The 22762-nt window shown below is 39.6% G+C and overlaps 1 protein-coding gene across 11 annotated transcripts in view; it reads left to right on the forward strand.

Moving 5' to 3' along the window:
* LOC103614851 (ankyrin repeat domain-containing protein 26) overlaps positions 1 to 22762 on the forward strand; it is a 53335-nt gene that overhangs the window by 23751 nt on the left and 6822 nt on the right. For 8 of the 11 annotated variants that reach the window (XR_001861632.1, XM_017733067.1, XM_017733065.1 and 5 more), the window contains 19 exons: positions 516 to 1505; positions 2333 to 2541; positions 3116 to 3265; positions 4146 to 4179; positions 4333 to 4471; positions 4917 to 5130; positions 7832 to 8015; positions 8352 to 8498; positions 9717 to 10670; positions 12236 to 12388; positions 13346 to 13521; positions 13732 to 13825; positions 14903 to 14977; positions 16149 to 16283; positions 17226 to 17338; positions 17780 to 17921; positions 19123 to 19404; positions 20100 to 20335; positions 21075 to 21321. Coding sequence is in view for 10 of the 11 variants with exons in the window: in XM_017733067.1 (XP_017588556.1) it covers positions 516 to 1505; positions 2333 to 2541; positions 3116 to 3265; positions 4146 to 4179; positions 4333 to 4471; positions 4917 to 5130; positions 7832 to 8015; positions 8352 to 8498; positions 9717 to 10670; positions 12236 to 12388; positions 13346 to 13521; positions 13732 to 13825; positions 14903 to 14977; positions 16149 to 16283; positions 17226 to 17338; positions 17780 to 17921; positions 19123 to 19404; positions 20100 to 20335; positions 21075 to 21321 (4674 nt within the window). In the remaining variant the exon portion in view is untranslated. Of the gene's footprint in view, positions 1 to 515; positions 1506 to 2332; positions 2542 to 3115; positions 3266 to 4145; positions 4180 to 4332; positions 4472 to 4916; positions 5131 to 7831; positions 8016 to 8351; positions 8499 to 9716; positions 10671 to 12235; positions 12389 to 13345; positions 13522 to 13731; positions 13826 to 13952; positions 14041 to 14902; positions 14978 to 16148; positions 16284 to 17225; positions 17339 to 17779; positions 17922 to 19122; positions 19405 to 20099; positions 20336 to 21074; positions 21322 to 22762 lie in introns of those variants that run through there. The other 3 variants (XM_017733070.1, XM_017733073.1, XM_017733075.1) reach the window with 3 other exon arrangements.

Consider the following 22762-nt stretch of genomic DNA (forward strand, 5'->3'; position numbering starts at 1 on the left):
TTCATTAACAGTGTATTAGTTTAGCTGGCAAGGGATTGTAAAATGCCAGATAGTAGAGAATAATGGAGGAAGGAGGGTGAGAAAACATTGGCAGTTCCAAAGAAAAATGGTATTAAAGCAATAAAACAATAAATTGGTTTCTAACAAAGGCCACCAGTTAGAAAAAGCAGGCAGGCTTAAAGGTAAAAGCAACCCTAATGTCTAGACAACTCCAATCCTAGAAAAACTGTTTGTCTCTAGTAAGTCCTAGTAGCTAGTAAGTCCTTTATTTTTAAGAAAAAGGTGAGTCAGTGAACCTTTAATTTACTATCCCTTGATTTGTATTATAAAAATTGCTTTCAAAATACCTTGATGCTTATTTCTCTTATGTGTATATATATATGTATATTTATTTTATGTTATATGTTTCTGTTATTTCTGTTATACTATAGGATGAGTTTGCAACAGAAATTACCTAGATTAACTGTAACTTCCTTTCTCTTGGTGACTTTCTTGTCTGTACCTGTTTACTTAAGGATAAATATATTTTAGAAACTACCAACTTGATAGAAAAAACAGCACATGAAAATCAGACTGACAAAGCAGAAGTTTCACGTCAGGAAGCCCTAACAGAAAATGAGGAATCGCAGAGTGCTGACAAGGAGTTAAATCTAAAACCTTGGGAAGAAAGATATGAAAGAATGTGGGTTGAAAATGAGAAAAGGGAATTGAAAACAAATTTTAAAAACATTACAGCAGAGCTGAAGCAGTTGTTTGGTGAAAATGAAGCTGGGAAAACTGCTTCCCTTGTGGAAGAAATACCAGAAGATGGCTTTGGTGAAGAATCGAAGAGTTCTCACATTATTTCATCTCCTGTGACAGAATCAAGTAATAAGTTAAAAAGGGAAGGTGAATTTGGAGATATTAAACTTACGTTAGGTGGAAAAGTACCCAAAATGGAAATTGTATTTCCAAGTCATGGTGTTCTTCCTGATCAAAATAGCTTAAAGACAAATGTAAACAATACCTGGAATACAGATGAAGAAGCTGGCATTAACAATATAGATAACAGAAAGGTTTCTCTAGCAAAAGGAGAGAAAAAGAAAATGCCTACTATGGAAACAGAAGAGAATGCTAATGGAAGTAGCAAAAATGAAGAGGAAGGTCCTGCTTACTCCCTGAGACATAGCTTAAAATCAAGTATTTTGGGTGACATTTCTAATATTCTTCCTAAAATAAGACCTGTTTGTACAAGTGATGAAAATGCACATTCTGTAACAGAAATGCAACTTAAAAACTACTCTGAATTTAATGATGATGTTCCCAGGGACTGCCTTACCACCAGTAATATAGGAGAAACAGAAATTGAAAGTCTTCTCACTAATGCTCAGGAATCGTGTGGCATGCTGGAAAGGAGTCTTGATGAAGAGCTAAAACGAGATATGGAGAGATTTAAGAGTAAGGTAGGAATGCTGCAAACAGTATTCCTGGCTTTGGAGAAAGAGAAGGTACAGCTGCAAAAAGAGGTAGTTCACCTGCTACTCCTTATTGTTTAGTCTTTCTCCATATCAATGGTCCTGTTCACTTCAGCTATTCATCATTAAATGAAGATGCTTTGTGCAAATTGGTTATTGTTTTAATGAAAATACAATACTTATCAATAAAGAGAGCAGCCTTTCCCCCCTTTTTCAGAAAACACAGAATGCACTATTGTTCCTGTTTAACAGTACGTGGCACTCAGTTCCAGTGTAAGAAGTTACCACTTCACTGACATAAAAAGAAGTGCACACAATTAAATCAGTTCCAATTCTGAAACAAAGAATGAAAATAGCTTCTGAACAGGGTCTTGACTGAAATTTTCATTTGCTGTGATTTCTGCATGATGTGTCTTCATTGCCCTTCAGTAAAATTCCTGTTTGCTGTGAGTGGAACTTCTACTTGTGGGTTTGAAATCTTCTTCCCTGCCACCCTGCCTACCCTCCATGGAGGAAGCAGTAGCCAAGCACACTTGCACCTGACTTTTTTATTTCTGTTTTTACAACTAACGTTGTACTGTCCTTCTAACTCTTTAATCCATCAGTAATGCTTTTACATTTTTGTTGTTCCTGTTTTAAGATACACTGTTGTTTTCTTTCTAAGGACTATGTTTCTGTTACATCATAGAATCATGACTGAATTTGAAGTACTTTCAGTGATAATACACTTTGTAATACAGTTTTTGTGAAAATACTTGTCTGTATTTTTTTTTTTCATTTTACACTTCTTCAGGGGTAAACTCTGAATTATTCGATCTTGGATATTGTGTTTCTCTTTTATGAAAATACTAATACATGAAACTTACCCTTTTTTCTAGGTTGAGAAGGAAAAAAGCAAAGAAAGATGTTTCAATACGCAGACAGTGGCAAAAGAGGAAATTGTTGATAAATTAAATACACCACTGGGTAACATTACTGATCAGCAAATGAAAGAAAAGCTTACGCTGAGGAAGAATGAATGTTTGAAAATGGAGGATGAAAGCACTACAGAAGAAAGAGTCAACAAGAACTTTTCACCTGAGGAGAGGTCAGAAATTATTAAAATGCCAATGAAAGTCTAAACTAAAGACATCTTAAATTCTTATTTGTAGCATTCCTTAAGTATCTTTCAGGTTTTCTAGTATTGTAGAATGTATTTCTAATATTGAAGCCATTTCTTTAATGCTGAAAGCCATACTGATAGTCCACTGCTTCACAAACATTTAAGAAAACCACATTTTTTTTTAGGCAGAGGGAAAAGATATTACCTAATGAATCTCAAGTTTGAAGGAGGCATTGATATTTTTATGTAATCCTAAGCGGGAATGTTTTTCTCTCTGTCCTTCAAGGGAATCTTTGCTCTTAATACTTCCTCTGATCTGGATGTAAGATACTGCCTGAATCCAGTTCAGGTTCCATTTTTCCCCCTCATTCCTTAGGGCAAGGTTTTTTAAATACTTTTAAATACTCAACAATGCTCAAGAGTTAAGTCTGTGTTTTATCAGAGATATTTTTCATTTCAGTTGTTTCTGGACATCATCCTAAGTATGTCTGTTTCAAAGAAGTGTTTTCTGTAAAGTTACTCAATTGGTGATTTTTTTTTTCCTTTCTGTTTAATGTAGTGAATTTGCCCTGAATCCCGAAGTTGCAAGGAAAAATAAAGGACAGACTTCAAAGCAGAAGGCTAATCAGCAGATGTGCTCTTCCAGGGGGAATAATTTTCAAGTACTGGATAGTAGCACTTTCAGTGAAACATCTCAAGGCGAAGGAAGGTACTGAATAGAAGGAATGTTACAAGTAAAACTTACTTAATGATAAAAATTGACCTAAAGCTAAAGGTAAATTCTTTGTAAACCTGATGTGTACAGTGGTTTTTATTCCTTCATGTGACAATATGACCTGATGCCTTCTGTGTTTCAAAACACATCATTTTTGCTTAATGTGCTTTGAACATCTTAGCCAAGTTCAAGTGCCAAAAAATTACCCAAAGGTCAGTGTATATGTAAACATATATTTTATATATTGAAAAGGGGAGAGGAGAGACTTACAGAAGAACAATGTTGCTATTTCATCACATGCATCTTAGGGTTTGGGTTTTTTTCTTTTTATTATTTCTTCTTCAGCTGTATGTCGTCCTGACTTCTTGCCTACCTCAAACTTAACTGTAGGGGGCAAAATGAGAAACAGAAATTGTTGAATGGTACAAGCACTGTTCAACAGCTAAAACACCGGTGTGTTGTCAGCACTGTTTTGGTGAGAAATCTAACACACACCTTTGTGTGGGCTGCTCTGAAGAAAACGAACTCCATCCCAGTCAGCCTTAACTACACTAGAGAATCCAAAATTATTTTTCTTTGACTTCAAGGAATGCACATAACTATGTATCTGTGTATCTCCATGTCTATAGCTATATGATTCCTATCATTTTGAATGAAGAGTTAATTCAACTATTTGCTTAATATCTTGTGAAAAAAAAATCTTCCAATAATGATGATAGACAGTTTTTTTCCAGTATTCACCTACATTTGAAAAATTTCTTGTATTAAATTTTACTTTAATTCCCTACTGAAATTAGGTTTCCAGAACAACTTTAGATATTGTTCTTAATGCAAGATAAACATTCCAGAACTGAAATACATTTCTGTTTTCCAGACCTGCAGCAAAAACAGCGAGTGGAAAGAACAAGGTACTATAAAATTAGTTTCTTGATAAATCGTTTTATCAGCTTTTAATCTCTTGGATGGGATCAATCAGATATGGAATGTGAATGAGAGAATGAGTCATTAATGCATCTGTAATATTACATAGTAGTATACAGAAAATACTATATTGTTTGTAGGTTGGCGTACAAATGGATGCAACTGATGACCTTGATTTGACTCACTCATCTGACACAACTTCAGAGGATGTCGAATTACCGACATCCACCTACAAAGAGGCTATGTTGCTCTTAGAACAGCTTCCTGTGGATCATACAGGTATGTTCTAAAGTCACTTTTTCCTCAGATGTTACAAGTTAGTATTTTAAAACGTGGTTTCATTGTATGCACTCCTAGGTGTCTTAGTTTATTTATATCTAAGGTACCACCTCCCCACTGCCCCCTTTGTCACTGACCTGAGTGTATACAGAGCTGTTTTTTGTATCTGTTTCCTTTTCCTTTGCCTGAGTGGTGTTTTTGTCTTCTCCTAAATACATTTTTCTGAGGTGCCACCAGCATGGCTGAAAGGCTCAGCTGTGCCCTGCAGTGGGTCCATTGTCTCTGTCTGGCATGGGACAACCCCTAGCCTCTTCTCACACAGAACTCCCACTGCCTTCAGTCTTCCCACTACCAAAACTTTTATCACCTACAACAAATCAAATAATTTACACATTAGAAAGTATTTATGCACATGTGCAGCTTTGTCTTTTCTATCTCAAAATAGGTTCTGCTATTTTACTGAAAATTCAAAGCATACTTCTTAAATATGAACAAATAATAGAGCATGAAAAAAATCGGTATGCAGCAGTCTGGAGAGAAGTAAGAAAATTGGAAAGTGAAAAGCAGGAATCAAAATTAAGAGCGGAAGAGACTCAAGATTTGAAATCCGTATTGGCTCATCAAGAAGTGGAATGGAAAAGTGATATCCAAAGTCTTAAGTATGTAATCTTGTGTTCTGATAGTGTGTTACCTTGTCAGTGTTAATGTTCCAGAAGGTGCTGATGATACATGTGATGGTTGAGAAGCTTCTAGTCTTTTGATTTTGTGTATTTTGAGTCCCATGGGCAAGTCATGCTATAAAGAAAGCATGTAATGTCAGGTGAAAAAAAACCAAACACCTGAATATTACCACCATCTAAAATTGTCTGGATGTTGTTTTCACTTTTTTTTTATAGCAAGAGAAGAGAATAAGAGAGTTTGTATGGGAAAATGAGACTTACAAGAGAGGTGATTTATGAGATGTGTATGGTGTTGGTGTATAATATTAGAAATTCAGGTAACTCCACAGAGTGCAACTCAGAAGTGTTTAGAGAAGCAGCAAGTGCTTACTTGCTTTCATGTTCGCTTATTTGAAAAGTCAAATTAAGGCGTGCCCCTTTCTCTATAATCCTGAGCTAGGCTTGGATGAGGTGAGGTTTTTAACCTCTGTTTACGTCACTTCAGGAGTAGCTAGTACACACCATAGGGAATTCAGCAAGAACAAATGCAAAGCCTTGCTCTTGGGAAGGAAGATCTTCTTGTGATGATATCCTGGGGATGGCCTGGCCAGGGAGCTTGCTGAGAAGACCTTGGTGGTCTTGCCAGAGAGCAAGATGAAAGTGAACCAGTGTGAGCTGGCAGCTGAGAAGGCCAATGGCAGCAGATCAGGAGATGGAAGGGAGTGATTATCTGCCCCTACTCAGCACTTACTGAACCACATCTAGAGCACTGTGTCCAGTTTTTGGGCTAGTACAAGAGGGATCTTAATTGATATGCGTGAGTTTTGCAAAGGGCTAGCAAGCTGGTCAGGGAGCAGGAACACCAGCCCTGTGAGGAGAGGCTGAGGGAAGTGAGCTTTGAGTTGTGCCTCCTGGTACGTGAAGAGGATTATGAGGAAGACAAAGCTATTCCCAGCTTTGCCTGAATTGGACTTAGCAGTTTGTCATGGTTTAAGCCCAGCTGGCAACTACACCCTGCGCAGCTGCTCACTCACTTCCCCACCAGTGGGATGGCAAGAAGAGAATCAGAATGGTAAAACTGAGAAAGCTTGTGGGCTGAAATAAAGACACTGTAATAGGGAAATCAAAGGCCATGCACAGAAGCGAAGCAAAACAAGGAATCCATTCACCCCTACCCATTGGCAGGCAGGTGTTCATCCATCCACAGGAGAGCAGAACTCCATCACATGTAACAGTTACATGGGAAGACAAATGCCATCACTCTGAACATCCCCCCCATCCTCCTTCTTCCCCCCACTATACATACTGAGCATGATGTCATATGGTCTGGAAAATCCCGTGTGTCAGTTGGGTCACCTGTCCTAGCTGTCTTCCCTCCCAACTTCTTGTGCACCCACAGCCCCTGGCAGGGTGGTGGGAGAAGCAGAAAATGCCTTGTTGCTGTGCAAATGTTGCTCAGGAATAACAAAACCGTCTATATTATCAATTGTTTTCAGCACAAATTCAAAACACAGCCCCATGTGAAGAAAATTAGCTTTACCTCAGCCACCATTTTTCAAAATTCTCAAGTATCTATCAATTGTGAATAATTAATATTTTCATTTTTAATAAATTTTGAAAGCAATGTTAGCCTTACACTTTTAGAAGCTATTTTTTTGTGAAATTACCCTAAAAATTATATGTAAAGCTTTCTTTCTTGCAATATAAACCATTGAGATACAAATGTTACTGTCAATCTTTTGAACGATTTATTAGTGGTTGCTGATACTTGTTTTTGCAGAATTTCTAAAGCAGACTTTCACTTGCCAGCACTGTTCTTATGTTAATATTTTTATGTAAATAATTTTTTTTCTTGTTGACTGTCACAAACATATTAGGAAAAAATACTCAAAATAATCGTGAAACACAAAAGTGCTTTTTTTGTTTGGGTACTGTGGGCACACCATGGACCACTTCTTACAGTGTTGGTGCTTATTGCTACTTGTGTCAGTTAGTAAAGAAGCTGATACTCGCTAAGGGTTTCTCTATAGATAATCTTCAAAATCAGATTGCTGTTGTTTCTTCCAGGTGTAGATCCTTAGAGGTTTAAAACTATTTTTAATCACATTAAACTTAAACAACTGCTGACCACAGGAAAAGCACACAGTTTCTATTTACTCAAGAATGAAGTCAATTTTCAAAAATATATTTAGAAATGCAGAGGGTTTAAGACTTACAAAAGGCTTGTTAAAAAATTGGTGGGTCTGTCAGAGAGGTAAGTGATGTGCTGCTTCATCAGCATTACTTGCAGTCACTGAATCCATAATATGCAGACAATGCTCATCATATTAAGAAAATGTAAATTAGTCATAGTCAAAAGTTTATATTGCTTTGATTGATGAGCAACAAACTCCTCTTGATCGAAATGTCTGTAATATGAAGATGACTTCTTTGAAAGTAACAGAAATGTGCATACCTCGGTATGTTTACCTAGATAAACTTAAAAGTGATAAAACACTCAATGGTTTATTTCCATATATTGTAAAACTGATACCATGGATAAAGTTAGAATTCTTTAAAAAGTTAAAAATTAAAGTAAAAATATAAAATCTGAAAATACTTAACATTTTTATGGTTTGAGTTGTTTCTGCAAGTTCATAGGGTGGAATATCTAATTTTTGTGTCAGTACTTTAGTTTCTCAACTGTTTTGTTAAATCCCAGATTTACTTTGAAACAAGAAGAAGAAAAGAGGCTCAGAATAGAAACACTATATGAGAAAACAAGAGAAAAACTCAGAAGGAAAGAAGAGCAATATTGTAAAGAGATGGAGGAGAAACAGCAACTTGAGTTACAATCAAGGAATTTAGAAATGGAGTTAGTAACAATGAGAAAGCTCTTCAAACAGGTACGTTAGATAATGGCTTAAACACTTGAAAGATACTTTGTTAATGGAAGAGGCACTGGGTAACTATTGCCAGATTTTGAAAACAGCTGGTTTCCAAGTAGTCTGTTCCCTTTTCTTTTCGTTTGTATTTCAAAGCCTGGCTTTGAGTTGTTTTTCTAAATTATTACAAAGCATTCTATATCTCTTCTTAATTTTTCAGAAGAAAATTAAAATTTATAGATGGATTATCATAACTGTGGAAAGCAAAAATATTTAGAAGAATAAAAGGGAGAGTGGGAAGATGTTGCTAGCTTTGATTTTTCTGAAGGTGCAAGTAGTTGAATTGTATTACTGTAGGTTGAAGACGAGCGTGATGAAACACAGAGACAGCTCTCTCAGGAAAAGAGTGCCAGAGCCCTGCAAGAAGGCATTTTGAACAACCACCTTTGGAGACAAAAAGAACTAGAAGAAGAGACAAGAAGAACTATAGGAAAAAGTTCAGATGTAAGCAGATTTTTTTCTAATTAATTAAATTTCACCATGTTTGTTCTAAAGTCATAATAAAACTTAAATATTTTTTTCTGCTTCTTGATGGATTATTTACAGTTTACCAGTGTAATTTTACTGTGCAAATACCTCTTCTGTTTTCCTTTATGTCTTTAAAAATGTCTTTAAAAGTTCTGGAAAGCAGTATCAGTGCTGTATGTACTTGAACTGCATGTACAGGTGGAAAACTAAAAGAAAACACTGTTTATGCCGTTTTTTAAACTGTCTTGTTTTTATTTCCTCAGCATTTTATCTTCACTTTCTAAGGTTTCTAGCAGTGAAACACCTAGCTACCTACATCCAGACTGACCAGGAAGGAAGTTGTTTGACACTCACTCTGTGCTCCCATTCCTTGGGAGTTTTTAAATTATTTATTCCGTTATCAAACTTAGTTACTTGAAATACGAAGTTCTTTTTCACCTCGACATATTAAAATCTTATGAAGGAAGGTCAACAATGAATTAAACTCGATACTAGTTAGAATAATTGAAGGAGAATAAGCAATCGTGAGCACTGTATTAAAAAAAAAAGTCTTTAAAAGTTTACTGAATTTACTAAGAATGTGATATTCTTGGAAAAACTATTTGTTCTTGGCTGTGCTGCCCAAGAAATATAGGGTGAATATGTTTACATGGAAAAAAATTTGTATAATAAACAGGCACTGTTGCATTCCAGGGATGATTCGGCTGTATAGCTAACTTTCAGTAATGCTAAAAAATAGTGTCAAGAAGACGTTTAAAAAGGAAAATACCCTTTTTAGCCTGGTAAACAGAGATTTTACCTGTGGTAAACATAGATTTTACCAGATCAGTAACACAGCTAAATTAACCTAAAAGGGAATATTTTAAAGGCATGCACACACAAAAAAGCACTGTCATTTTAAGACCTTTATACCTGAAATATTTTAAATAATTTTATTATTTTGTTGCTGCTTTATGGCAAAAAAAGACATTGTATATTTGGCATGTTTATTTACGGATACATTACACTTTCATTCTATGCATGTGTTGGACACATGCACTGGTTCATAGATCAGCTTGTGTCTTATCTGAAATGTCACTTTCATCTTTGAAGTCATGTTGCAATGTTACAAATGTTAAAATGCAGTTTAACGCTGAAGTGGTTTTGTAGATTTATTTCCCACCTGGATATTTATTCATGTTCTCTGTCATTCAGGAATCCGACACTGAGAGAGAAAAGGATCTGTTGCACAAAAATCAGTTACTGCAAGATGAGATTGCCATGCTAAGACTAGAACTTGATCAAATAAGACTTAGGCACCAGGAGGAAGAAGGAAAATTTTTAGAGGAAAATGAGACCTTGAAAGAAAAAAACGAAGATCTCAAAAAGGAACTTAAACTGAATGAGGAAGCTTTAACACAGACAGTTTTTCAGTACAATGGACAGCTGAACTTACTAAAGACAGAATCCACAATGCTAACTTCCAAACTTGAGCAGACAAAAGAAAGCAAAGACAGACTAGAGACAGAAATTGAATCATTTCGTTCCCGCTTGAACACTGCTGTTCAAGAACTTGAACGTCACCAGTCAGCAAAAAGTGATGTCGAACGAACGTTTCAGAGGGAACGTGACGAATGGCTTCGTTTGCAAGACAAGCTCCATCATGACCTCTCAGATGTGCGAGAAGCCAGCAAGAGCTTGTCTCAGCAGCTGAGTAAAGCTGAAAGCAAAGCTAATAGTCTAGAAAATGAGCTTCACCAGTTAAGACAAACGCTCAGAGAAAAAACATTGCTTTTAGAAATGACACAAAAAGAATTAAGTCAAACCCAGTGTCAGGCAAAGGAATACGATCATGCTCGACAACTGGAGAAAGACCAAGTAAACAAACTTATAATAAAGCAGGAATCCATGCAGGAACGATTGGCCCAGCTCCAGAGTGAAAACCTTTTGCTCCGTCAGCAGCTGGAAGATCTGCAGAACAGGGGGATCATCAAAGAAAAAGTAGTGAATGATGTGCAAGATCGGTTTAATGATATTTTCAACAAACTCAGAGCTGATACTGAAAAGCAAGTTTACCTAGTAGAAGAGAGAAACAAGGAATTAAATGCCAAGTGTATTGATTTAAGAGAACAAGTCTTCAAGTATGAGACTGACAAAATAGAGAGAGAGGTAAATTACAAACTTAGAGCAATTTAAAGTTTTCCAGTTCTTGAAATTATTTTGTGTTTCTAAAGTGTTCCAGGTACAAGCTATATGCAAGGGACTGGATAATGATATTTTGTTCTGGTTTGTTGTGTTTCTCTTGAAATTGTGTAAGATTTTGATAAATGGGATGTTACTGCTCAGATCTGAGCAGAGAGCAGAAAAAAGGTATCCACGTCTGCTTTGATCAAGAAAGGTGATTCTTCTCTAGAACTTTTTTCATCTCTTTTCCTTAGTCCATTTTTTGCCCTGTAGAATTGGTTTAGGTATTTAATGTTTTTTTGAAGTATTGCACTGATGACAGAAGTAAGAGTGATATAAAAGGAAGACTGATCCAATATGGGACAGTTGAGAAATGAAGATGCAGATGAGTGAATTGTGTGAGATGGACTTAAAATAAATTCCTACAGAGGAAAAACATTGCTTCTCTGTAAGTTGCTATCAAAATTGAAGAGTATTATAGTGTCTAGGTGTTAATTTATGTATATTCTGGGGGCTCTAAGGGGCCTGCCTGGAGAATGCATCATTGTCTGTGTTCCTAGGAGTACATAGGGTATTCTGTAATGATAGAGTATTTTGGCCAATTTCAGATAGAGCAATGACTTTAAAATTGCCTTACTCATTTTGTTTAATCTCCCTTACTTTCTAGAAAATAGGAACTAATAAAATTCCATATATAGACACGTTGGTGTAAGGTTTGGCTCCTTTACTGATTTGAATACTGATTTAAAATTACATTTCCTTCTTCCTAACAAGTCCAGAATCTTTGAGTGAGATAAATATAGGCATGTGTGAGGTAACTGCTTTATTCTTCATTTGTCAGTTACTTTAAGGTGGGTGTGGGGAGGGAACTCCAGCAATACTGTCAGTCACTTTAATCTGTGAATTGCTGTGTATTCTACATACCAAAACAACAGTTTTCCCTCTGAAAATACTACATCTATATAACTGTATGAACTCTATAGATTTTGGTAAACTTAATATGTCAGTATAAGGGCAGTTGTTATTCTAAAACGTACTTATTAAGACAGCTGTAAGAGGATGTGATTCAGCATATTCTTAGAGTATATCTAAAAAGAGCTTTTAGATATATGTATTCATTTAATTAGATTTCTAAAATGCAGGAGTAGAACAAAGAACAATGGAATACCAAGTCCTGCCTTTGGTCAACAAAGTAGTTTCTGCAATCACACTATGGCTCTTGCATCACAACAGATTTCTTTGGATTCTGTTAGAAAAATTCCCATGATTGCAGTGGGTGCTTATGTATGGTTTCAAGAAGAAGAACAATACCAGGATCTTTTTTATGTATTAGAAAACAGAAATCCTCATGAACAGCTGCTGAGAGTTAAGGGGTGCTCAGCTGAGAAAGATGGAGAGGTGATTGTCTGTGCACATGCCTGCTGGTGACAGACAATTTCACTTCAGTTCAATAAAAAGACAGGTCTAATTGTATAACCAAATTAAGTCAGAGTAAAGGCATTTTTCATGTTCTTACAGCTATATTCATGCTCATTTAATTGTTTCGTTAGGGCATGATCAGACAGCTGCAGCAGGAGCTTGCTGATGCTCTTAAAAAGCAATCTATGTCAGAAGCTTCACTCGAAGTTACTACGCGCTACCGCAGTGACCTGGAGGAAGACAAGCTGTGCTTGCAAAAGGAATTGGAAAAGGCTAAAACCAAGGTACATCGTGTAATTATATGAATAGTCTTAGGGTGGCTAATAAAAGTAGGATTGGATGTTGTCCTAAAACCCCAGGAAAAAGTCAACAGGATAGATTTAATGATGTGTGAATCAATTGCATTGTTTAATAAACTTGGTGTCCGTGTCTTTGACATGTAGACATTATGCGCATACTTGGACAAATTTTTTTATTTCTGAAGGTGCTTTACACAATAAATTGGTGTGTCTATAGCTTGTTGCCTTTGGTTTAGCCAAGCAGATTGTCTGATTTCTGAAGAACAGTAGAAGTACTGGACTGCTGTGTTTGGACATTTTTATGCTGTCCTGCTTTCCCCCTGCCCCCACTTCCCCTACCCTGTCCTGCCACCAGGTAACATGTCAAATTCTGGATGCTTTTGTAACTTATTCTGCATTTTCTCCCCTTCTTTGGCCCTGCTATAATTTGCCACCCTTAAATGGTTTTCCTACAAGGGAAGTATAAGCTATTTCTGAATTAGGGACCACCTTTCACAGTGTTTTTCCAGGAACTGAGGTATAGAGGCCTTGGAGTTCTAAAAGAAAAATAATTTAAAATCTGATCCTTATGAGAGACTTGTGAAGTCACTACAGACAGATGAACTTCTTAATTCATGTTTTCATGGAGGAGCAAATGATTGAATACAAAGAGCTTCCTAAGTCACCAAAAGGGTCGGAGGGGCAGTGTCAGTGCTTAGAACTGTGCTCTAGGAAGTCCATGGAGGGATGGGAGAGGCCACTGTAGAAGATGAGGAAGTAACACAGCTTGTGTTCATTTGCTAGTAGAAGCAAAGCTGGAAGGTACTTGAGATGATTACAGTTCTTTGGGCAGAGATTCCAGTATCTGTGGGCAGCTACATGCAGCACGTGAATCCTCCGGCAGCAGCTGACTCTGTACAAAAGCTCACCTGACGACTGTGGATTCTTCCTGTGATTTTACAGTTGCGGGAGATGGAACAAAAGTTTCTTCAGTCAGAGCGTTGTATTACTGACTTGAAGATTGCCTTGGATAACAAGGAAAGAGAAGCAACAGCTTCTGCCCAGAAACTGCAGGACCAGCTGTTGGCATCTTCTGAGACTAACACTACTATAAAACAACTGGAAGAACATGTGCAGCGGTAAGAGAACAACACAGTGGGGCAAGGTGTCTGTTGCTTGCAGGGATTGGGTGGAAAACACTGGATAGATACTTAGCCTTGTTGCATCACAGCAAATTATTATGATTTTGAAGGATGCTCTTGATTTTGAATATTTTGCACTGTTCTTTTGGAATTGGTGCTCTGGCAGATTTTTATAGTAAGACCTGTATTTCTGTATTTCTTTTTAAGCCTTGAAATTGAAAACACCAGATTGGAAGCCACTGTCCAGCAACAAAGCAACAGGATTGAAGCCCTTCAGAGAGACCTGCAAGCCTCTGCCTCAGTAAGCTGCTCACAAATTTCCCCTTTTGGAGACTCCTGAGCCTAGTTACCTATTTCTGTGGGAAAATTTTAAGATGAGGTTTTCCTGGAGAGCCTAGGGGAGCTCATTCTTGCATTTTTCTGAATAGATGCTGCTCAAAAAGCAGCCTGCTCTACTTCCCAGCCATCTGGTTTTGAAAGTTTTCCTGTGCTATAGCAAGTCAAACACTCTAAAAGGTAAGGATTTGAAAGCAATACTGTGGTGTAACTACTGTCTGCTTTAGACCCTTCATAATGTCAGATGCTTCTCTGGGGACTGCAATGTCTTTCATTTAAGGTGTTCATTAAGTTAACTTGTGGAAATTCCACAGGGTATATTGATGACAAGCCCTTTGTGCCAGAGACCTGGCTGACATCATCAGACTGAAACAAAAATTACACATCCCAGAGCTTTTGCTGTGCAGAATTGCTTTTCCTTTGGCTACTTGCTGTGTGTTTGTTCTCATGAAACAGTGAAGAGGACTGCCTGTGGTATCTGCAAAACTCAGTGTGAGCCTTGGAATTTACCACTGCTACACAGCAGTTAATTTTAGCTCTGTGGCCTGAATTAAGAGATTTTGTTGTTGTTGTATTTGTGTTGTAGCCAGTGGCTTAGGGTTCTTGTTACGACTGTAGTTCTCAGTTATAGCTGAAGGTATTTTGAAAATCACTACATGTGATAGTTGAACTTTGTGATGTACTGATATTGTCAAGAGAAGTGGGAAGGCAGTCACAAATCCTTCCGCTTTGATTAATAGGGCATGATTTTCAAGGGTACTGGGGATGAGAAAAGCTACTCCTCCCTGTTTTCACTGAAGATTCTTTGTATCCCTAATGGTCTTTTCTCTCTCTCTCTGTGCCACATGGCAGAGATGATGATTGCTAACAATTTTACAGTGGCATCAAACTAAGGCCATTTTGATCATTGTTGGTTGGATGTAAATAGTGTAGGAATAAAGAGGTGAAGAGGTTCTGTGTAATACTTATTTTTGTCAGTGAGGTGTAACTTCAATCTAGAAAGTCATGGTGTGCCTTTTTGCTTCTTGTAATGCTTCTATAGGTTCATAACCGCCTGGAAGACTTGATAACGAGCTTACAGACAGCACAGGCAGCTGCAGAAGACCACCACAAACAGGTACATGACAAGCTTCTGTGAATGACTGCTTTAGTCTTTGAATTTTTTGTGAAGGTAATTGATGAAAAGATCATGTGGGCTGTGTAAGCACACAGCTGTTAAATACCCATCTGGTTTTAGGGCAAGGCACCCTCAAGGGAAAAGGCTGTAAATCTCCTCATTTCTGTGCTGCTGTGGTTTGTATCTGTGTTGTGGTGTGCAAGATACTTGTGTTCATCAGTGTGATTCATCTGATGAATTCTCTTCCCCATCCCACCAGCAGGGAGTGAGTAAGTGGTTGTGTAATGCTTAGCTGCCTACCAGGGTTAAACCATAGCAGAGGACTGATAGAGTGGATGTTGTGGACATCTGGAGATCTGTGGTTGAAAGCTGAGAGAGGAGACCAGACTTGAGAGATCTGTATTATCTTTGCAGTTTTGTCAGAGCTTGTCTTGAGGCCATGTCAATTTTTGTCGTAAGACCCAGTGTTTTACCTCCTCTGTAAGGACACTTGAGAAAGTCATGCACCCTAAGGATTCTTCTTATCTAAGACTTTGTGCTAAGTGTTTTGTGACTTTTTGTAGCCAGTAGACATCTCTTTTTACCTTTTTTGCTTCTGTAATTTTCTTTTTTTTTTCCTTAAAAGATGCCACTAAAAGCATCTAGTCAACTTTCAGTCTTCATACTTGAACTGAATCAGCAAGTTCTGTTCAACTCAAATGCATCCTTTAGGCAAGTCTTTGTCCCTTTAGGTAGAACCATCAATACCATTGTCAATTTCAAAACATTTTCTTGCTCTCAAGAGATGTGCAGCTCTTACTGAAGTCATGAGGGTAGGGTATTTTCTGTGGTGGGCACTAGAAATTGTTACATTATAAAGTATGTGATGAATTCTGGAGAACCTTTGGAAGAAAGCTGCAGGGTAATTTTGTATGTTTTGTTTGTATTGTTTTGTATGTTTGTTATTCCCCAAAGCTGCAACCTCATCTCGTCACCCCATAGCATTCATTGTTTTTACATCTTCAATTTCTCTTTTTAGTTATGTTTCCCAAGCTGTGTTTTACATTCCACATTTACATTAACCACAGACCTTTGCTGGGGAGAGGAGTTTCCATTTAAGTTACAGCTTTCTATTGCAGTGTTTTCTTTACGGTCACCTTAGTTTCTTCTTCTGACACTGTTGCTTTTACAGGTGCAAAAGCAGAATGTGCTGGCTCTGACATCAAAGGACTTGCAGAACATGTGGGAAGAGCAATTTAAGTCAAGATCCAACCTCGAGGAGCGTGTTGCTCAACTTGACAGGGAAAAGGCAGATCTCTTTGAGCAGGTAAATCCAGAAAATTCTCCAGAGACCTAAGGCAGTACCTGGGAGAACCATGTTAACCTTTTGGTCAAGTTCTTATATAAAGAGCATTTTTTTATTACCCCTGCCATCCAAGCTCTGGATGGGATTGGGATTGTGGATTGGGGTTGGGATTTGTGGATCATCCAGGAAGCAAATGAAAGCTGTCTGGGTATCTTGCGTAATTCTGGAGTGATTCTGTTTGAAAGAGTTCCCAGTATGGTTTGCATCAGTTAAGCACACCAAGCAGGGCTGCAGTTCCCCAGTTCTCTGTTGGATTCCTTCTGGCCATCTTCTGACCCCTTGTTTTCTGGGCAGGGTTGAAGTTTTTCCAGTGCAGTGCATGAAGGAGCAGCAGCATGTTTTCCGGACAGTGGATGCTTAAAAGCCTTGCAGAAAAACATAGTGAAGGAATTCTGGGGAAATGAACTAGTACTTGGGAAACAAGAAATAGCTGACAGTTTCAAAGGGGCAGTCTTTCCCTCCTCTTCCATAGAGGAGTAAAGGAAGTGCAAAGCAAATACGGCATAGGTAAATAGCCACAAAGAAGAGGTGGAGGTAATGGCAGAAGGGAGTAAGATGTTGAAAAATTCCCAAAGATCAAATTCCTCTGCCTGCTGGTCAGTAAAGATCCTGTAAAAGCTGTAGATTGATCTGTATTCTCCCATGATAAGCATACCTACATAATCCTTGCTATGAGTTGAGAACTCCTGAAAGTAGTCCAGCATCTTTTCCACCTTCATTTCAGTGGAGGCATCTGGTTTTGTTCTTCAATACTGGCCTGTTTGCTGTGAAACTTAAAGTGGAACTTGGCTAACAGATGAAGATGAACTGCAGCTTCTCTGTGGAGAATGCTAGAGACATATATTGCACCCAGCAATTGTTCTTACGTTTTATGTGTGTCATGTGTCTTTTCTGTTTTGAAAGTGTGAGAGTGAAAGAAAGAAAGTGAAGAAACTGGTAGAGTTGAAACGCCCAGTTGAACTCCGTCTGGACCAAGAAATGAGAAGAAACTTAGAACTGCAGAAAGACTTCAAGAGGTATGGCTTTTTGATATGGTGAAGAGATATCCCTGAATAGAAGTCCAGTTTTATTGAACTTTAGGAATAGGTATATGTACTCTGTGAACAAGTAGTAGTCTCATGTTAGTCCCTCAAGGTACGTCTGTGCATGAGGCTATACTTACTTACAGCTGCAAAAGGAATTGCTAATCCAGGTTGCCCTGCAGTTCTTCAGGGCTGGGGAAGGAGGTCTTCTATTCATCTTTTCAGCGGAAATTTGGATGCTCCAGGTGATTGGTGGCACAGGAAAAGCGGGTTTTTTCTCAGCAATTCCTGGTACTATCAAGTATGTTTGTAGTGGCTAACCCATGACAATGTTAAAGATGAAGAAAGCTGTGTGTGCACTCCTTACTTGAGAGCATATGGAAAAGGTTGCTTATTCCCATGTTTCATTGTTTTATGAACTGATTTGCTGTTTAGGTTGAAGAGACTTCTCAGTAGAGCAACGAAGAAAATAAGGATGTATGAGGAGAGAGAAGTGGAGTCACAGCTTAATTTGAAGGGAGAAATGAAGAGCAGATATTCTGAAATGGTCAGTGAAGTTGATAGATTGAGAACAAAGGTGAGCTCTGCTTAATTTGGGGTTTGGTTGTGGTGTTTTCTTTTCAAACCTGTGTGAAGCTTTTCTTGTATTTCTTGTCGTGTTGATGCCTTTTTTCCTTGGCTGTATTTTGGATTTGATTGACCTTTCTCAATGATTTTCTACTGTTAGAGAAGGAGGTGACTATAACTAATACTGATGTAGTTGTCATTACGGGTAAAGATGCAATCCTGAAGTGCAAAGCAGCATCTGCAATGGCACAGGAAGGGCAGACTGTCCTGCAGAGGAAGGGCAAGCCAAGAGTGGCAGCAAGGCTGGCAGGGTCCGTGACCTCACGGGCCAGGGAGCCATCCCGCAGGCACTCACCAAGAGGAGCAGAACAGGTCCGGTGACAGCAGGCAGGGTCAGCCAAGAGTGCAGATCCCCAGGCCGGGCCTTAGGGATGGGCAGTTCTGCCGTCCTACCAGGACATCACACCCATGGGTGAGGGTCAGGGCTGAGAGCAGCGGGCCTCAGCTCAGGCCCGGCTGCAGTGTGAGGCTGTGGCAGCATCACCTAGGCCTGACAGACGGATTCCTCCTCTGGAAGAGAGGAGAGGAACGCTGCTGTTGCTCGCACAGCAAGAAGAACCCTTGAGCCCTGTCTCAGGCACGAGTTAGCCAGAGGCAGTTGAGACTTTCCTTTTCTGAAGAGCGTTGTTGCTGTGCAGGGTACGATGAGGAGAGGTGACATAGGAGAAGTGCTGTAACTTACTCTTCACAGGTAGCTGTTTCAGCCCATCTTGGCATGGGGACCCAGCAGTATTGTTGCCAGAGATGTTTTTGCGGCTGCTCTGGCTGTTCAGTAGTAGCATGTAACCTTGAAACACTTCTCCGCTTGGCATTCAGATTCATTGCTAGAGAAGCCGCCTTTCAGAGCTGCGCTTGGCTTTAGAAGGCCTCATTGCAGAATCAGTTACTGCCTTTGCACTGACTCATTTTTAGTCCAGAAGCTTACAGCGTTTTTGCATGAAGAACTGCAAAAGGATTCCTCAGGTTCCCATCCTCTCACAAATGATGTGAAGGCTGATCTTGTTGGAAAAGAAGAGCCTAGTTACACTTAGTTTCTGATATTGAGTATGCAGATGATAAATACAGGCTCCATGGAAAACCTCTTCAGCAATTTTAACAGAATTCACTGCCTTTACATCCCTCTGGTTTTCTTTTTTTTTCCCTGTGTACAGGTTGCTGAACTTTCCCAGCAACTGGACACAGAGTCTAAAAAAAGCATGCAGCTAGAAGCACAAAATCGAGATTTGCGAGAAGAGCTGTCTACCCTGCATGGGAACTGTGAAAAACTGGAGAAGAGCAAATGCCAGCTGAAAGAAGAGGTGGCAAAACTCCAACATCACTTGCAGACTAACATGGTGGATCACAACCAAATAGAACAGTATAAAAGAGAGGTTGATGAACGAGCAGGCCAAGAAATAAGACAAAAACTACAAGAAGTCAATCTGTTTTTGCAAGTGAGTGACTTTCTGATGTGTGTCTCTATGGAAACTGTGGAGACTTTGGTTGTAGCTATCATTTTTTAAGTGTCTGGCTTTGGGTGCCTGATGCTGTGTGTTAGCGCTGTCCTTGTGCCTGTGCCGAAGGGCAGTGGGAGATGGGAATATGGTTGGGCAGGAGTGCTCTCATGGTGTGTGATGTGCCAGCAGGTCCCTAAATCAGGAGCCTTCCCAAGGTAGATTTCCATTTTGCAGTGCCTGGGGCTATCTCTGTCCGCTGGTCTGCTTTTCTCACTGTTCGTGCTTGAAGGGGTTTTGCACCTTCCAGCTGTCATGGCCAGACCTACAGGTCCGGCTTTGTCCTTGGAGGGGGGGAGAGTGCTCAGGAAAGAAGTGACTGAAGTTGCAGGTGTGGAGATGGGGAGGAGGTGAGGCATCCTGCTAATGCCTTTGTGGAATCCTGTTCTCTCTGCCCCGTCCGACAGAGATAGTGCCCTTTCATTGGTAGCTTTCAATTGGGTTTCTGCCTGAGAGAAAAGAATTACTTCCCCTGGTGGTAGCTCCAGGGTTCTGCCTTGATTGCTGATGGCAGTGAGGAGGCACAGCCACTTCTCTGAGCCCAGCTGGGCCCTTGAAACTGGGTACATGCAATTGACAGGTGGGGAGAGGTCTCTTGTTCTTTGTGGTGGTTGAAGGTGCACTACCTCCTTCAGGCACAGGCAGCCTCCCAGGACAGACTAGAACACATCAGAGCCAGTCATCATGCTTCACTGAGAAACCAGCTAAAAGACAGAATTAGAGATCTTGAATGTGAATTGGACAAGATAAAAAATGCCCAGCAAGAGAGTACTTCTCCAAAAGAATGTGCACAGGCAGAAGTGGAAAAGTACAAGGACCTGTACCTGGAGGAAGTGAAAACTAGACGATGCCTAGCAAAGAAACTGGAAAGGTAAGTCTGTGCTTTTTTTGGACTGCTAATAAGAGACTCCTTTTTCCTCATGCATATTTCTTGCTAATTCCTCTTCTGCACCTGGCCGGCATTATGTGTGAAAGCCTATGATGGCATGTTTCTGGGGAAAAGTATCTTAAGACCCTTCCCATTCAGCAGGCCTTCATTTCTCTTTAATGTTTCAGCAGAAACACCACTGCTCATGGCATTAACAGGATACTTTTCACGTCGATGCTGTTTTAACTGGCAGCTTTTTTTGCCAGTCTCTATAATCTCATCCTCTGTAGAACAGAAAAAATGAATTTCGTGTCCTTTATAGAGTAAGGGCAGACCTCTCAGAGAACAGATTTCCATTCTGTGAAAAAAAAATAGAAATTACATTTTTTGGCTTCTATTGTAGCAGAAGCCAAAAGGCTCACAAGGCTCTGAGCTTTGAGCTTTCCTTGGGAAGGGGGGGCCAGCCCAGACTTATTAGGGATGTGATGTACCTTCCAGAAGAAGCTGTGTAAACACATGGCTTTCACAGAAGGCTTTCAGGCCCTCATGCTGAGCAGTCCTAAGCATGGGTAACACTTGCTGCTCCTTGCACCTTGTGTGACTTCTTAGAAACAGGCCCTCCAAACAAGCTCAGGTCAAATGATGTGCTATTTTGGGAGGCTCTTAATCTCAGAAGTCAAATAATAGTGAAGACCTGGAGGGTAACTTTGGGTAACCCTTTGTGTGCTTCCAAATGTTTCAGAGCTAATGAGAGACTTGAAGAAGCCAACGCTAAGCTCCTCCGGGAGCGCCATAAAAGCAAATCTTTAATCACAAGCAGCATTGTTAGCGGAGGTCTGGCTGCAACTCCAGTTCTGTATTCAACTGCACTCGGACATCTTGGCAACAATTTGGGACTGAACAGAAGTCTCAGTCTAGGAGGAAGCTTCCTAAGGCAAAGTGAGAACACATTATCCTCAAGAAACAGGGTTGCAGCCTTTGTGGCCAAGGTAAGCAGTTTGAAATACTGTTCTCAACTGCTGCTAAAGAGTAGCTGTATGCAAGGTTCTCCTTTTTAGTCTGAAGTTAGAATCCATTTATTGTTCCATGCCATCTTGTCTATAGGCCAAAGCAACTGCTAATCCTCAGAACAGCGCACAGCTGTGCGTTGTAAGGCTGAAGACTTTTGGTCATCAGGGTTGTAAAAAATTTCAAGAGGGTCAAAGGCCATAAAGTATTTAAGTCAAAGCAATGAACTGTGTCATGACATTCTTTTACAAGAGAAACTGTGACAAGGAATACTGGTGCATAGAGAGTTCCCAGCTAAGCTCAGCATGAAATTCCAATGTATGGTTTTGCTAACCTGCTGTTTAAAATGGCTAACATCACGTTGAGTGACAAATCCAATCAGACATCTCTGAGACACCATTTTTCTTCTTCCTTGATCTTGACTCCAGCAGTTTCTTCAGAGAACTTGCTTTAGTATGTTGATACCAACAAAAGGATGCTTCCAAATAGGATGATATGACTGGGATGGCGTAACTTTGCTCTTTATATTTCAGTGCAGGACACATACTACACATAGGAGACATTTGTTCTTGTAGTTCCTGCCATGTGTTATTTCATGAAACAGTAAAATTACCTACTCCTTGGCAAGTCTTCACAGCTTTCTGATTTTGCAGCAGTGCTGCAGCCTCTGCAATACCTCTGGTCCAAGTATGCCCTGTAATTAGCCGTCAGCGTTATAGCACATCCCTCACAGAATGCTGAACATTATACCATGAGATGTGAAAACCCCACACCAATAGTTGTAATCAGTGGGAGACCCACTTAACGTGGGATTAAGGCATGGCCAAGCTTCTCTGTTGAGTCATTGTATTTTGTTGTCAAGGGAATATGAGAAGTATTTGTTCACTTTTAAGTCCATCTCAGTTTGGTGGTCCCCTCTTGCTGGAAAGAACCCATTTAAACCATGTGTCTACATACAGCACCTGTTTTAAGAAAAGAAAGTCAAGAGAACAAAAGGGACCAAAGCAGCGTAGGAAATGCATAGCTGTGGCAGTTACAGAGATGAACTTCTCTATGTAGCTGTGAACACTCTTTTGAGAGCAGAGAGGTGGACAGGCATTACTGGGAGAACTCTTGATGTCATTAGTACTGTAGCATCTGCAGGGGCTATTCTGCATGCAAGCACTAGAAAGGAAGGAAAATTCAGGGACCCACTGGAAAATGGAAATAAAGAGGAGACCAGGAGGGGTAGGGAGCACAGAACAAGAGAGGGAAAGAAAGGACAGAGAGAGATGGGAGCACGATGTTAAGAAAAAGGCAAAAGAGGAAACTATTACAGATGGTGGTGGGGTCAGTGGCTCTGACCCAGGAAGAGGTGACCGGTCCAGAGAGACGGTCCCGAAAGGAATCACCTTCCTGAGGCCCAGTGTCTTCCCTCAGCTG

Source organism: Corvus brachyrhynchos, unplaced genomic scaffold (genome assembly GCF_000691975.1).
Source record: "Corvus brachyrhynchos isolate BGI_N302 unplaced genomic scaffold, ASM69197v1 scaffold32, whole genome shotgun sequence".
NCBI classification, from domain to species: Eukaryota; Metazoa; Chordata; class Aves; order Passeriformes; family Corvidae; genus Corvus; species Corvus brachyrhynchos.